Source organism: Tetrao urogallus, assembly GCF_951394365.1.
Source record: "Tetrao urogallus genome assembly, chromosome: 7".
NCBI classification, from domain to species: Eukaryota; Metazoa; Chordata; class Aves; order Galliformes; family Phasianidae; genus Tetrao; species Tetrao urogallus.
Window position 1 is genome coordinate 46,564,770 of NC_136820.1, and position 17,145 is coordinate 46,581,914.

General features: G+C 47.7%; 1 protein-coding gene across 1 annotated transcript; it reads left to right on the forward strand.

Moving 5' to 3' along the window:
- Positions 1 to 7,519: 7,519 nt before the first annotated feature.
- LOC306948747 (solute carrier family 22 member 13-like) lies at positions 7,520 to 14,080 on the forward strand (the record flags this gene model as incomplete). The annotated part of the gene is made up of 10 exons (XM_079538436.1): positions 7,520 to 7,927; positions 8,798 to 8,901; positions 9,627 to 9,781; positions 10,218 to 10,386; positions 10,525 to 10,645; positions 11,310 to 11,404; positions 12,113 to 12,327; positions 13,360 to 13,468; positions 13,676 to 13,885; positions 14,011 to 14,080. The coding sequence occupies 10 exons, from the start codon at positions 7,520 to 7,522 to the stop codon at positions 14,078 to 14,080; spliced, it is 1,656 nt and encodes a 551-aa protein (XP_079394562.1).
- Between the last annotated feature and the right edge of the window lie 3,065 nt (positions 14,081 to 17,145).

Genomic DNA, 17,145 nt, shown 5'->3' on the forward strand with positions numbered 1-17,145 from the left:
CAAAATGCAGGCACAGAGATAATTACAATGCTGCCAGCAGCCTCTGGCCATGCAGGAAGCCTGGAGCTATTTTTGCAGATAGGCTGATATCCATGCTTCTTAATTCCCTTTCTCCCTCCATTAATAAAATAGCTGATGTTGTCAATGCTTTCCAGAGAGATTCCTTGGGCTCTTTACATAAAGTGGTGTTTCAGTCATCAGGTCATGGCAGAAAATACGTGCACAAGTCAACATACTGGAGTAAACCACATGGCTTACGGAGCAGCTGGAGCTTTAACACTGAGACCTGTGATCTTTTTAGGGTTTGGATTATGTTGTTCATGTGAGCAGTTGATTTCAGGAGCTGCCCATCCAGAATTTTAAGTCAGAGCCTCTCAACAGTAGTTCTTAGCTCACTCAGTCTTCTAAATGACTCAGTTTGGTGAACCATTTTCTCCAGATCAAATCAATCACTTCTCTCATGAGTGTTCCAAGGACATCTTGTATTTTTGTCCCAACTGAACTTTAATGCTGACCTAGCCAAGATTACTAGTGAATTAGGTCAGCCAGAAGTCTGAACTCTCCCAACAAATATCTAAAAAACATCAAGAAAATCCAACACAAGCAGCAGATTCTGCAAATCAGCTTGCACACGTATTTCCAAGTGGTCACCATTTCTAGTTATTTAACTTCAGTTTCTCCTTCTTCAGCCCATGTCGAAGGAGGTGTGTGCCTTTTGCCACCAGCCTGTCTACTCTATGGAGTGTGTTTTCCCAGACAAAGTCTGTTTACACCACTCATGCTTCTGCTGCAAAATCTGTGGGAAGAAACTGAGGTGAGTTGTAGGACCCCAGATACATTTGCTTTTAAGACAGGTCCAAGTACTTTGCCTCAGAATGGCCCAGTGGTTGTTCAAACAGGATAGGCTCAAGGTAACAGGGAAGAGCAGAGGCTGTCCCAAATGCAATTTGATCTTCCATCCCTAGAGTCTACTTGTAGACACCTGCAGACGAAGAATCTGTATGATGTTAACAAGGGGGAGATGAAAAATATGAAATAATTTAAATTTAGAAATGCTGATATGGATTTTAATTGTCAGAGTAAGTCTGAGTGCCTCACCTGTTCATAGAGTCGGGTAGGTTGGAAGGAAACTTGGAAGCCTCCACCCAGTCCCTTGCAGGTCCAAGAAGGAGTGTTGCTCAGGACCTCATCCAGGAGAGGTGTGTATGGTTCCAAGGTCAGAGATTCCATAGCCTTCCAGTCGCGGCCTCTCTTTCAAGATGTGATCAGAAGCAAAAATGTTCTTTTCCTATATCTAATCACGATATCCCATGTTTACAGCTTGTTCTTATTGCTTCTTGTTCTCCACACCTCCAAGAACAATACAAGTCCGTCTTCTCTATAACCTCCCACAAGACAAACACACAGAGCAATGAGACCCTGCCATTAACCTTCTTGTTATAAGGCTTTTCTAAGCCAGCCCTCAGCCTCTGGCACTTCAGGGCCATGCTGTCCACACAAAGTGAAAGATGAAGTCCCGTTTTCAAGCCTGACACATAAAGGGATCTCATATAACCTGGCCTACAGCTCCCTGAAGTGTTGCAAGGAAATGTATAATTTTTCATGTGTTTTAGATTTTGAAAGAAAAATGAAACATATCCTCAGCAGACAGTACTTTTGAAAGGTGCCTTTATTCAGACCCTCCCTTTTCCCCAGCAGTTTCCATTGACAGCCAACTCTACTGAGAACCTATCCATCATTGCTATTCATGCTTCCCTCCTGCACAACCTCTAACAGCTATGCCAATGTGTGTTTTCCGGCTTGCACAATTACGCTCCCCTCCATGGGGTGTTCTACCGAAAAATCCAATACAAGCAGATGGCCAAAAGCAGAAGGGAGAGAGAAAGGCTGGAGCAACAAGCAGGGGATGATCAGATGGAGCAAGCAGCAATGGTAGGCAGAGGAGCACAGCCTCTGGACTGCTGTAGCGGAGCTGAAAATAAGACCAAAGCAAGAAGGAAACCCACATCCTTCAAAGTGCCATGCTGGTTGCAGCTGGCTGAGCAAAGGCAAGAGCTGAACAGCAGGCCTGTGTTCTTAGGGAACAAGCTCAGAAGCTGCTGGCCACCTTCAGAAACAGATGGAAAAGCTAGAAAGGGAACGTGTTCCTGGAAAAAGCCTGTGTTGAGCTGGCAAAGCCACCAGGCTGCGGGCATCGAGGTGGACAGGATGGTGCTCCTGGTCCAGGAGAGAAAAAAGACACAGAGGCAGCCGCAAAGGAGGGAAGCTTTCTACCTGGTGTCACCTATCCTGAGCCCAGAGAGCAAGTGGGCTCCTGGCCTAAGCCCAGAGAGCAGAGAGATGGCAAGAAGGCACTGGCGCCTCGGGCTGGGGATGTAGGCAATGGTAAGCGAGGGGGCCAGGTGTCCCAGCCACTCGCTGCGTTCCAGCAGAGCAAGCTCCAGCTGAAGAGAGGGTCAGGCTCAGCCTCCTCCCCTGTGCTCCTGGAACCTGCTAAACCTCTGCCTCGTGGCTTGCTCACTTCCCACCAGGCTGCATCTCAGGGCGCTAAACCCAGCAACTGGATGTTCCTAGGGGACAAAAGGGGCTGTGTCCTGCCCACAGCAGAGCTCCCAGAGACAGAAAATGAACTCTGTGGGTCCTTCTCAGCCAGCACAACCAGTGAAGGAGACACAAGGCCTGCAATGACACATGACAAACCTGAATGGACCACTGCCATTGCAGGAGACAAGCGTCATCTTGGAGAGGGAGTGAACAACCCACAGCCTGCACGTGTGCCAGAAAGTCTTGAAACGAGAAACAACACAAAGAATATGAAGCAAAAATACAGAGATGAGGGCACTGATCCCCCTGAACCCAAAGCTAAACACCAAGCCTCCCACATCCCTGATGTGCCAGGGACCCCCAGAGCAGCACCCAGCTCCCCAGAGCCAGGAGGGCTGAGTGCATCACCTGACATAGCTGAGCTGCTGAGTGAAACACCAGAGATAAAAGCTGATGAGCTCCCTAGGAAGCAGACAACAGTCACTCAGGAGGAGAACGTGCAGCCATCCAGCGTAAGTCATTTGGCTGGAGAAGAGAGCACTGGGGCAGAACTTGAGAAGACAAACAAAACGAAAGAAGTAAGTCCATCAGGATTTCCAGAAGAACCCAGTCCTGATCACACAGCTCAGGAGAACAAACCAGAAAACAACAGAATCTCTGCACTTGGTTTGCCAGAGGTGACAGATGACCACAGTATGCCCCATCTACAAGAAACAGAACCTCAGGCCATAGATGGCCAACTGGTAACTAACCCACATAGCAGTATTCTGGTACATGATGTAAAGCAGGAGAGTGCTGGAAGCTGCTCAGATACCACCGAGGGCAAGGAGACCGATGTCCTGTTGTTGGCTCCTGGTACAAGCTTTTCAGGTGATGACAAACGTCTGAGAACTGAACTGTGTCTGTGACCAACCAGCTGTTGGCAAGCAGGTTCAGCATCCACAGGACAGGTGCTGTCCATTTCTCTTGCCAGCACAGGAAAATCAGACAGAAGATGCAAAGAGCTTTGGAGGTGGAAGAAACCCTTTTTATCCTCCTCCAGAGCTTACGTCTGCAGTTGATTACAAATCTCATTTGTATTACGTATACATATACATAATGTATGTATCACATACATATATGTTGTATTACATATACATAAAAATCTCACTAGGGATGGAAATCCACATGTTGGGCATACACGTGAAAGTCAGAACTTACTGAGTTTGGATGTCCAGAACACAATGGTAGAGGATGGGATTTCTTCTTCATCAAGTAATTTAGGAAAGTTACCCAAGAAAGTTGGGATTCAACTAGGCAACATGGATTTTCAAGACAACAATGATGCTTTCATATCTGTAGAAAACAAAAGACAAGATTTTCCCCAAACAGTCATCCCAAATCTAGATTGGCAAAATCCACAGACAGAAACTCCACCTTGCTTTGATCCAAATCCCTCCGCTCTGGGTCAGGAAATCCTAGCAGAAACAAACGGTCCACTGGTAGCATGGGACACCTCCAGCCTCCTGTCCCTTGCTGGACGGGATGAGGTTGTTACCGGACACCCAGGAGGGAGCCAGAGCTGTCCACCACTGCAGCACTTTGGTGCACAGTCCCAGGCTCCCAGAGATGCTGAGGGTGCGTTTGGATTGGGTCCTACTAGTGCTGAAGGCCCAACAAACAAATACCTCCCTGTGCAGGAAGGCAGCATTCCCCCATGCTACCTGTTCACCAGCCATGCTTCTGACAATCAGAATCTCTTTGATGCGTTAAATGATGTTTCAGACCAACCTGGCCAGGATGCTCATGCACAAATAGGAAGGAGCAGAGAAATATCAGAAGCTGAAGAAGTTCTGGAAAATCTCTCCTCTGCAGACCCAAATGTGTCCAAGGATGGCCTTTTCAAACAGGAGTTCTTCATATAGTTGGGGGGAAAAAAAGAAGAAGGGCTTAGAAATCTGCCACCCCTCTGGCACTGGGTGAATTCAGTTGTGCATTGGCTGATTTATTAGCAGCTTAAGGAGCTAAATTTAAGATCTCTATCCTGATCGTGGCGGATCAGTGCTCAGTTCCCCAAAAAAAGAAAGAGCATCACAAAGTCTGGCTTGACTGTGAGAAACCTGCAAGGGGAGAGTCATACCTGCAGTGGGACCAGCACCTCCATCTACTGCAAGGCTTCCTCTGAGGATGATTGCATGGCCACTGTCTGCAGCAGGGAGCAATGAGCTCATAGAGATCCTGAAAGTCCCAAGACAAGAAAGCTGTTATCAGGAAGGAACTGACTCCTTGGCCACAAGTGCAAAAGCAAAACGCAATGGGCAAAGGCAGAGGTAAGGAGGGCAGGGGGAAATTTGGCTCCAAATGAGGTCTTTGCAGTAGTTGTGCTTCCACATAAATCCAATGTCTAAGCCCTCCTGGAGTTAAAGGAGGGTTAGTAAGTACTGTCAGTATGGTTTGCAGGAAGATTCTGTTCACAATGAACGACTATGTTCAAAAAGCTTACAGCCCTCAGAACTCCCCCGAGTTTATTGATTGATCTCCTCTGATTACAGTGCAACCCTAGGTATCTATTTCACATTGACACAACTATATTTAGACACCTAGACCCGAATAAATGCCATATATGCACTCTTTGATAACAATGTCTCACTCTCTCATGATATTTTCCGTTTTTTTAGACTGCATAATTACTCCACAGGGGAGGTTACCATTGTTATACTCATTTTATGATGATAGGTAAAGATAAGCAAATGACCTTGCCAAGGTCACTCAGTCTGAAGGCAGAGGAGGAGAGGGAATCCAGGTCTCTTGTGGCATTCACTGTGGCATCGCTACCTCTGCCATCCCTATGTGGTTTCATCTCAACCCCCCTAGATGCCCACTGCTGCCTCAGCATGAATACTACAGGAACTAGCAATTACACTAATAATAAAGAAGCTCATCAGAAACCTTAGAAAGCAAAAGTAAGAGCATACAGACTGTGAAAATGTTTGTGTACGTGGTCTATTGCGGTAAGAGGGTTGATGGCTGGACTAGATGATCTTAGTGCTCTTTCCAACCTTAATGATTGAGTGATTCTATGATTCTGTGTAGTGCATCACTTCATGTTATGTGATGTGTTAATCATGTCCATTAAAAATATATATATATATTTATGTATATACAAATATATATATATATATATATCCCGCCATGACAGTGATGAAATATACACTGGCTCTGTCAGATCTATTGATGGAATAAAATTGTTTAATGACTGCATCTGCTGCAAAAATGAATGCCATTGCTTATGCAGTGAGACGTGAGTATGAATCGAGGGAAAAGGGAGATGTCCCTGAGAGCTGCATGATTCATTAGATGCTGAAATTGGGATGGGCAAGTGCCTTGGGACAAAGTTTGAGGGAGCTGGGAGAAGATGTAGGAGACCTCATTGCAACCTTCCAGTACTTACAAGGAGCTTATAATGAGGAGGAGGCTGACTCCTTGCACGGTCTGATAGTGATAGGACAAGGGAAAATGGTTTTTAACAACAGAGGGAAGAGAGCTGTGGGTGCCCCATCCCTGGAGGTGCTCAAGGCCAGGTCAAACAGGGCCCTGGGCAGCCTGACCTGGTGGAGGGTTACCAGCCCATGGCAGGGGGTTGGAAATAGATGGTGTTTAAGGTCCATCCCAAAACAAGCCTTTCTATGTGATGATTCTGTGATCCATTCAGCCCCACATCTCCTTGTGAGATGAAGACAGTCAAAGGAACAATCTCTTTCTATGAAAAGTGTCACCTGAGGGTGACAGAGTTTACAAGAGGACACTGAAGCTTTCCCAGGTTATTGGCCAGCCATGTCTGCTGACAATATGAAAAACAGCCTCAAGAAGTCATGTCTGCATTAGCACATGAGAGAGCAGCCATGTCTGAGTCACTCCCAGGGAGATTTTGTAGCCGAAATCTGACCTCTTTGCTACAGGGGATGCTGATGGATGAGTGGAAAGGAAGAAGATGAGCCACACACAGCTGGGTAAGCTCAGAGATTTCAGCTGCCCATGCAGGATGGGTTTGAAACGCCTCTGCAATGGAAGATCTCTTTGGCCAAGTCATCGCAGAGCATAGCAGTCACAGATTTTGGCTACAAGGAACCTCTGGAGCAGCCAAGAGACCTTTGTCACTTTACACACCACATTACACACTCTGAGGGCAATCCAGGTTTCCAGTTCCCAGGAATAAAGATATAAATCACTCAGAGAGACTGCCCAAGAAATTGTTGAGACACACAGCAGAAATCAGGTAACAGCCAGGCTGCTGTCACCCCTTATCCCCAAATTCCGTCTGCTCTGAATGACTGTGTAATGAACCCACAGTTTTTCTTAAAGATACCCCCTCAGTCAAATCTGGTTTTGGATTGTCTCCAAAATGCTGTAGTTTAGATTCAGTGTTACGACTGACCAGGGTTTCTACCTGGGACCAATGAATACTGACAGCTTAGGACACAGCTGTCCACATCAAGCCAACATGTTGACCAGCCGTATATCATCGTCCAAAGTGAAAATACAAAGAAAGCTTTTCTGCTTCTCCTTCTGGCAGCAGCATGGGCTATCTAACCCTGAAGCCATAAGATGAGCAGCAAATTTGGTAAAAGGCACAAGGTTTGAGATGGGACAGGGAGATCACTCCCCAATCACCATCATGGGCAGAACAGACTCTGTGCTGGGAGAATAATATGAATTATTGCTTATTGTAACTAGAGCAGTGTGAGTTAAAAGCAAACTTAAACCGCTTTCCCCTGTGGCTCTGCTTGCAGAGGGCACCCTGCAGCCCCACCCGCTACCAAAACCTTGACACTTGAACCCAACCCAAATGGCAAATGGTGGCAAAGTGCATCCCAGAAGAATCCGGTATATCATTTTAGTGGGGGAACATGCTGGTTGAAGTGCTTGTTTTATCACATCGGATTAGGTGTTTAGTGCTCATACAGTTTAAACTTTAATATTGCATTATTTAAGTGACATGCTCCACAGCAGCCTGGCCACAGAGGTAGTCACCATGGTCGAGTTTGGGGATTTCATAAGTGCTGTGGGGGAGTTTGGCCTCTATCAGAAACTGGTGGTGCTGTGGATCTCCCTCCCACTGCTTCTTAATCCTTTCCACATGGTTGGGCAAGTGTTCATGGTTGTGGACGTGCCTCATTACTGCAACACGGACTGGATCCGTGCTGTTGGCCCCAACCTGACTGAGGAAGAGCAGCTGAACCTCACCCTGCCCCGGGATGCGAATGGGGACTACGAGCAGTGCATCATGTACTCGCCTGTGGACTGGGACCTCAACTCCATCGTGGCATACGGCCTGAATGCCACGGAGAAGTGCAGCAATGGCTGGGTGTACCCCACAGCAGAGCAGCCATCCCTGCTCACCGAGGTCTGTATGTCCTTGTGATGCTTTGGGGACGTGGGATGGGATGGGATGGGATGGGATGGGATGGGATGGGATGGGATGGGATGGGATGGGAGCATCCTGTGCTGTAGGTTGGTTCAAGGAAATGTCACGGTGCTCACCATGCATCTTCTTTTCAGCATCCTGGTAACTTGCAATGTATGCTATATGGAGGGATCTCCCTGCCAGTTTTTGCTATCCTTCTGCCTGAATCTCCGTACATCCCCAACCCCATGAAAAATATTTCCCTTCCCAGAGCTTTACTTATAGTTGAGTTTTCTGCGGCCTCCAGAGACTTCAGGGCTTGGGCAAGATGTCCTACGGGCCATGAAGATGACAATGGGCTCTGCCTACTGATATCCCCAACTTCTCCCACTCTGAACCTCTGTTCACTCTTCCTCATTTCTCTCTTCCTTCTTCCTCACTCCCAGCTCCAGCGTTTTCTCACAAGTACCTTCCACTGAGCTCTCTGCTGCTCTCCTGTCTTCCTCCCCTCCTCCTGCCCCAACCTGTCCCGCCCTTGCAGCCAGGGAAACAAGGTGCTGAGACTCCTGTCCCAAGGTCCTACTTCAAGCATAACATCCCAGCCGGGAGGTTCCTTTGGAGTGTCTATGCTGGAGGGAGTCCTGCATGTCCCAAAGCTGTGGGCATCATTGAGTTCCCAATGGATCTGCTCCATATTCAACCTGTGCAGTTCACGTAGACATTCATACCTTTACGAGTGGGATCTCTGCTCCCATGGGCTACTGCAAGAGCTTGGGCACACAGTTCCCCTGTCTGCCTGGAACCAGAAGCACTGCCCAGCCTAGAAATTTGGACTGCTCAAAAGCAAAAGCATCTGTTTCCTTCCTCCAGTTTGACCTTGTGTGTGACAGGAAGGACCTGAGTGACATCTCCCAGTCTATCTACATGGTGGGGCTTCTCGTAGGATCTATCATCGTTGGACCACTCAGTGACAGGTGAGGAAACACAAATACCTACCTAGAGTTATTGCCTGGCACCCAAAAACATGCCTCACTGAAATTCATGATGCCCATGCAGTCATTGATGAATGATGAATGAAGAAATACCCCCTCCACAGAGCTCAGTCCCTTGCCTGAGCAAGAGCATCTCAGTGGTCCATAGATACCTGAGAGGTAATGGAAGATACAGCCTGACGGAGGTGGGAGGGTCAATCGGCAATCATGATTCCAGTCCCAGTTGACATCTCAGCTACACAGGGATTCCACAGACCTACATTTGGGCACCTGCAGCTGCTAACCAGAGCATGTGTGCTTCCTTCTCGTGGCTCTGCTCTGCTTAGGGTGACCCTGGCCAAAGTCCTAAGGCTGTGGGAGCCCAGAGCCATACAGAGATCGTGGAAGGGAGAAAGGTACCGTATGTGTACAGAGTATTCGAAGTTGAACCAGTAGTACAACCTGTTTCAGCTTCAGTCTGATCCTCTTTGCACTCAGCAGAGGTGGCGTGGAGGCCTTCCAAGGGCTTGGTACTTTGGAAGTGACTTTAACCTTTGCTGGAACCACATCTGGTCAGAAGTGGCAAGGCCCCTTTTCCTGTCTGCCCCTTCCTGGGTCGAGGAGCTTTGTTCACATGGATCCCAAATCAGTGTGTATCCCTCTGGGCTCTTCCCCATACCCAAGGAGTCTCTTCAGATGCCAACTATGCCTTCCTCCTTCTTCCACAGGATCGGCCGCCGTCCAGTCCTTCTGATCTGCTTTCTCGGCCAGACTTTATTCGGTGTAGCAATTGCCTTTTTGCCCAATTTCACTCTATACATTATCTTCAGATGTATCATGGCGACTGCTGTGTCAGGAATTCTGATTACTACCGTGCCCTTAGGTGAGTAGGCTGCCCTGGATGTGAGGAAAATTGATGAGGGCCCTCAAAGACGCAATGCAAAAAGGGACATAAATGATAGTCCTGGACATTTTAAAGGCAACCCTCTTAAACAAATGCTCTGTGACAGACCTGGTCCTCCTCCAGCAGGAACAAGACCTATATGAGCCAATCCCCAGGACAGAGTATAGAGAAAGAGGCGTGGGGGGGTTCATTACAGGGACTGTGCTGACAGCCCAGAAGATGCTGTGAGCCCTTGACAGGGACGTGCAGTGTCTTCATTGCGTGAGGCCATTTCTAACATGTCAGTGACAATGTCCCGGAGGTCTGACTGCCAGCCTCCAGACTCCCATAGAGCTCATCCCTGGGAGAGACACACTGCTTGAATGAGGAGAAATCATTCACAACGATGACACTGAATCTTCATTATTCTTTCCAGCTGCAGAATGGGTTGGTGTCTCCTATCGAACATTAGCAGTGCTTATAAGTCACTGCTTTTTAGCCACTGGATCAATTCTTTTGGCTGGCTTGAGTTATGGTATTCGTAACTGGAGGTTGCTGCAAATAGCAGGGTCAGCTCCTGTGTTTGTCCTTTTCTTCTACTACTGGTAAGTGGCAGGTGGGCAGTGAGTTCCCTGCAAACATGACAGGTGCTGACATCATGCCCGCTGCTGGTGGTAAGGGGACAGGCTATGAGGAAGCTGAGCAGGTCACAGTGCTGTTTTCTGCTCTCACCTCCTTTGCAGGGTGCTACCAGAGTCAGCTCGCTGGCTGGTGACAAAAGGCAAAATAGAAGAAGCTAAGAAGTACCTTAAGAAGGCAGCATCCATCAACAAACGCACCATTCCTCCAGAAATGCTGGACCAGGTACAGCAGTGGCATGCCTTGCACACCCCACAGACCTGCCTCTGTGCTTGCAGCCCTGGGCAGCAGGATTAAGCCAGTAAATAAAGACCTGGCAAGATGCTGGTGTTTCCAGTTCAGAAAAGAGCTGTAGAAGATATGTGGTCATCGGGCAAAGAGCTTTCCATGCATTGAGAAACTGTTTAATGATGGGTGATGCATAACTCTAGCTTAAATTGACATGAGACGTGGTCAGGGAGGAGGGGCATCTTCTGCTGAGGCTCAGCCTGCAGCGTTGCCAGAGTTCACCGTGGGAAGAAAGGAGGAACCCAAATGCTCCCCTTACTTTTCTGCAGTAAAAACTTCACCAGTGTTGAGGGTGAGCATGAATCCTTGCTCTGTGGTTTTCCATGCCTAAATATCCTAAGAGGGGGTTACCCACCTTTCCGATCCGCGCACTGTACACTGGCAAAATGTTCGTCCCAAGGAACCCCTCTGATTCCAAACTCTAGCTCAGGACACCCAGTCCCCAGGCACAAGAGCCCAGCCCCACTGGGCTGCCGTCCTTCCCAATACAACTGTGGTCTCCTCCATGTCCTGCTGGGGTTGTCTTTTGTCTTCTGCTGGAGAATGAGCTAGCCATGGGTTTCCTTTGTCTGCTCTGACTCTGGCTTTCTGATTGTTGAAGCTGAAGTGTGAGACCCAGACCAAGTCTGGAAGCATTCTGGATCTCCTTCGGAAGAAGCACCTCCTGAAGGTGACTTTAATCATGTCGTGTGCCTGGTAAGTCACCACCTGGTTCTTTCTTTCCTAACTTCCATGTGAAGGGAAGAATGCACCGAGGGTTTTTCACAAATGTAAATTCACTTCACAATTTTGGGGGACATGGGATCATAGAATACGTAAGGTAGGAAAGGTCATCAAGTCCAACCATCAACCCATGCCTCTGACCAGCTGTGAATCGTTATGGAACTACAGAATCATAGAGCGGCTTGATTTGGAAGAGGCCTCAAGGATCATCAGGTTCTAACCACCCTCCCACAGGCAGGGTTTCCAGATGCTGGATTCAGGACTAGAGGAGATATCGCAGAGCCCCATCACATCTATGTATTTGCTATCCTTTCTCTGCAGGCTGGACGAGATAAACGTTTTCTGGGCATGGGGAGAAGATGATTGTTCTAGATACTGTGCGGGTTTGGGGAGAGCTGGGGTAATTCCAATTTTGAGGGAACCTGTGGACTTCAGGGCAGTTTCTGGTCCCTACAGAAATTCTGGTTACAGCCTGTATATTGCTGAGCATATTGGTGTCCATAATGCATTACCTGGTTTAACAGTGTCCTACAGAACTGTCACAGGTGTTGACCAGAATTAACATAGAGATTCCTGGAAATTTAAACAAATAACTGCATGTCTTCTGACTAGCCTACATTTTTAAAGAAAAAAATCCATGGAAACTCAGCTGATTACCTGCTCTGTTCCATTGAATTTCAGGTTTATGGATAGTCTAGTCTACTATGGACTGAGCCTTAATGTGACAGGCTTTGGCCTCGACATTTATCTGACACAACTTGCTTGTGGTGTAGTGGAATTGCCCGGTCGTATTAGCTGCATTTACCTGCTACAGTGGTTTGGGAGGAAAAAAGTCCAAGCTGTTCTTCTGCTGTTGGCTGGCTTGATGTGTCTCATCATTGCTGGCATCCCTGAAGGTGAACAAAACTCTTCCCAACTCATGGGAGAGGCCCAACTCTTTTTAATTTCTTTCACAACCTGGCCGCACCATGTGTTTCTAACTATACCCCACATTTTTCTAACTACAGTTTCCCCACACTGTGTACCTTTGCCCCTGCCCCTGTTGTTATTCGGGTGATGCATGTATGGCAGGTTTGTGGCATGCTTTCAAGCTATTGAATCATAGATTCATAGAATCATACAGGTTGCAAAGACCACTAAGATCATCTGGTCCCACCATCAACCCATGCCTGTGACTGCTCTACACCATGTCCCTCAGTGCCACATCTCAATGTTTCTTCAATACCTCCTGGGCAGCCTGTTCCAATGCATTAGCACTCTTTCCAAGAAGAAATTTTACCGAATTTCCATCCTGAACCTCCCCTGGTGCAACTTGAGACCGCTTCCTCTTGTCTTACTGCTAATTACCATATCTATTATATGTGACATTTTCAAATGAGCATTCCCCAGCGACTTGCAGTGCCTTAGTTAGGAAATGAACAAGGCCTGCGAAGAAATATGGGTTTCCTTTGCTAGTTGTGCAGTGGGTATTTTCTGAAAAGGATATGCTAGGAGAGGTATCCAATACCTTAGGTGGCAGACCTGCTTGGAAAGTCCATCAGAATCACACAATCATGGAATTGTTTGAGCTGGAGGGACCTTTAGAAACCATCTCGTCCAACTCCACTGTAGTGAACAGGGACATCTACTGCTTGATCAGAGCCCCATGCAGCCTGACCTTGAATGTCTGCAAGGACAGGGCATCCACTGCCTCTTTCAGCAGCCCGTGCCAGTGCCTCACAACCGTTATTGTAAAAGACTTCTTCCTTATCACCAGTCTGTATAAGCTATATCTCCCCTCATTCAGTTTGAAAATATTCCTACACGTCCTACCACAACAGCCCCTGCTAAAGAGGGCTGTCTCCAAAAATCCTACTGCAGAGACTCAAGGTCCTGCTTGAACCTTCTCTGTGGGCATCCCAGCAGCCATCTCTTCTCTTTCACCTCAGACCAGGCCGTGGCAATCACCGTCCTAGCAGTCATCGGCAGGTTTGCCGCATGTGCCTCCTTCTCCACCTCCTATATCTACTCTGCAGAGCTCTTCCCCACCGTCATCAGGTGAGATTCCCCCATACCTTATGGCTTCCCATGATGGTGGGAGCACACAGGGATGCACACTGCAACCCGGGTGCTGGTGGTGAAGGGGCAGGAAGGAGGCACCACAACATAGCCACCACGATGTCTAGCACCTCCTAATGGTGTAGTGCTGGTCTTCTGTAGGGCTGAGACCAGCCTACAGCTTTCACTTTGCCCTTCATCCCACAGGCAGAGCGGCGTGGGACTGTGCTCAATGGTGGCACGCGTGGCAGGGATCATCGCCCCGCTGATCCTCATCCTGGAGCAGTACCACAGTGCCATCCCCATGGCTGTCTACGGCAGTGCCACCGTGCTGGGGGGGCTGCTCTGCTTCCTGCTGCCCGAGACCCGTGGGGTTGAACTGCCAGATGACACGGAGACAGATAAGGAACAAAAGATGTGAGTGCTTGGAGCTCTAGATTTAAAGCAAAAAAAAATGCAAACGTGAAAATCTTAGGACAAACAGTTGGAAGCTAGCTAGAATGCTTACGTTGTGATTTCTTCCTCTCTCCTTCATGTCTCAGAAGCAAATTGCAGACCCTGTCCAAGACAAACAGTGAAGAGACAGAAATAAACTTGGAGAAAGATATCTAAAGATGCTTGTAAAGGAAGGGATGAACAGACAAGCAGATACTAAAGGTCTACTCTAACTGAATCTGATTTTAAAGAAGAAAAATGAGGCACTGCTGTCTGGAAACTGGTCTTGCAGATGATCAACAAACTCACCACTCACAGTCAGAGGGAGAGGAGATCTGTGTCACTGCATTTGTAAAAGTCGCGCGTGGGACTGTTCTTGAGAGCCAGTCTGCTGTGCCTGGCTGTGCGAGTCCTCCCTGACGTGTTTCCCAGTCCCTTGCAAACTGGTACCCGTGGAACCATCCCTGTAGTGACTTACAGCAATCAAGAACTGCCAGCAGAGCGGCATTACTGGGCAAGCGAGCGCTGGGCTGCGTCCCTCCTGCACTGAGCGCTGGGGTCATCAGCCTTGGCGGCGGTCCGAGCCTCCGTGTCTGATCAGGATGTCACCACAACCCTATCTCACGTACTTAGGTCTTCTTTCTATGTGGAGTTGAATTGGAGTTTCTACAGGAATAACATAAATTATACTGGGAGTTTGATAAGAGGCGCTTGTAATGCAATACGTGAAGAATAAATGGTGTTGATTTCTTCTTTTCTTTCCTACAGTTTCACAGTTGGCTTTTGTAACTGGCTGTTGGCTCTGCTGTTGGAGAGTTTTCTACACAGCAACTGTAAGCCTGTAATGTAACACACAGATGGGAACGTGTTTGTTTTCCTTCAGCCAGCAACAATGCAGAAAGAGTGTTCAAGCAGAATGAGTGGGTTCAATTAGGACATTTTTTATTTCTGAGCCTTCTGATGAACAATCTATATTTATATATTTTTCTTGATGAGCAGCTGCGGAAGCTTCCTGAGCTGTGCTTGTACACTGTGATTGAATGTGAGTTAAGCTGAGTGGACAGATGGATGCTTTACCCCCGTCAGGGTCAGCTGCTAATGAAGACCCCATTTGGCTACTGCCAGGTCAACCAGAACCTTTAGTGGCATCTGATGTCCCACAAAGGAAGGAGGAGGGTGGCTTTTAGTCTTACTCTGCCTAGTTGCAGTCAGAGATGATCTTTAAGGTCCCTTCCAACCCAAGCCATTTTGTGAGCTCATGCCTTTTCATTAAGCTGTCTCTCCCAGCACAACGCTAGCCTTGTTCCCAGGATCTTCTTGGCCACTCAGCAAAATGCATCCTAGCATTTTGTTTCTGAGAGATGAGGTGTTCCAAGCCCAGGCCAAGCATGTTTGGAGGCTCACAAGATCTCCCAAAATTGCACATTAATTGATCTTAGCACACCCTTCAGCCACTCACAGGGTACCTGGCATTTGTTCATCATTACCATCAGCACCTTCCCACAGTTGGCCCTCCCATCATGGTTTCATAAACTCTTCCACCAAGGCCTTGCATCTGCTGCTCCTATTTCAAAGAATCATGGAATCACAGAATTGCCTGGGTTGAAAGGGACCAACCCCCTGCAGTGTGCAGGGTCACCAACCACCAGACCAGGCTGCCCAGAGCCACATCCAGACTGGCCTTGAATGCCTGCAGGGATGGGGCATCCACAACCTGCTTGGGCAACCTGTTCCACTGTGATTTTTGTCCCTACCTCTCCCAGAGCCTTCCCACTCCCTCCGCTTGGATATGGGGTCATCCTGTTTCCCTTACTTAGCCCTTCAGATCACCTCAGGCACTTTTTACCTTTTGCCCATGACCTCACTATCATGGGAGGCCACAACATTCCACTACATGGATGCAAAAGTGTGCTGTATTCACAGAAGCTATTCTAACTTGAATTTGCTCTATCAGCTCCATTTGTTACTGCGCAGGACAACACGTAGACCAGCTAACAACAACATTAAACACAGCAATACCATTGGACAGTTTCCAAGTCCTGATGAGCTGTGCAAAACATCGTCAGTCAAACTGCTCAGGTGCTCCTCAGCCAAGAACGACACATCCAGTGGTCTTCACACCAACTGGGTGCAGTTTTCTGGGGAAAAGCAGACAAAATGGATCTGCAGCTTATGAGAGGGACAAAGGAGATGGACAGAGAAGTACATCAAGTGTGCCTGGACAGCTTTAGTTATGAAGTGAACTGAAACAGACTGTCTCATAGAAGACTTCATTGAAGGTGATGCCATGATTCACTCCATAACTGTGCGCTTTATTCCAAGCTCTTCTCTCAACTTCCACTTTCATCCCCGTATTTTCCATAACAGCCTGACAGAGGCAGCCGGCAGCCTCTGCAAAGGAAAGAGTTCTCAATCAAAGGACGGATCAACTCCATCTTCAGACCCACTGAACAAGAGCATCTCAGCCACAACTTATCCAATCCCCTGACCAGCAGTGCTGCAGAGAGGTAACACCAGAGCCAGTCTCTCCTGGTGGGACACTGCTGCATGTCACTGATTTTATTAGAATGTTGTCTTCAGCAAACCACACACCTGTGGGATACTTTGTTCCAAGGAAAACATGTAGGTACGATGAAGAAGAAATAACGCCTCATCTGAAAATTTCTCAGCATCACCAGAAAGAAAGAAACCTTTCAGCAGTGTGCAGTCAAAGCTGTTGCACCACCACTGTAGAACTTTCTGGGCTTAAAGAAATATGGGTATAGCAAGAGGGAAGGGGAAGGGGAACGGGAAGGAAAAGAAGAAGGGGAAGAGGAAGAGAAAGAGGAGGCATCCTTGCTCACTGCTGTTTCTTCTATCATATCCTCTTTTTTTCCTCAGCTGATTATCTCAAATCTTAAAAAGGGATAAAACTTAAAGGAGCATTTTTAAAAAAGGGTGAGAAAACCATGCTAGACAGTCCAGAGAAATCCCTCTAGCAAGGTGAGATGGTTTTCAGTGCTGCATCTGCGCTGCCTTTCCCCTCACTGAATACAGTATTCCTTTGCTGGTCTATTCAGTGCTCTGGCAGGTGTCTCACTTCACAGTCTCATGTTCTTGGAGATAGGACAGGAAAGGGAGAGGGAAAATATCACATCTATTCTGGCTTCTGATTTCTTTCTTTTGGCCTTAAACTAAAAGCACTTTCTCCAGCGAGAGCACTGTTGAACGTGAAACAGCATGCCGTGCCCAAAGAGAAGCTA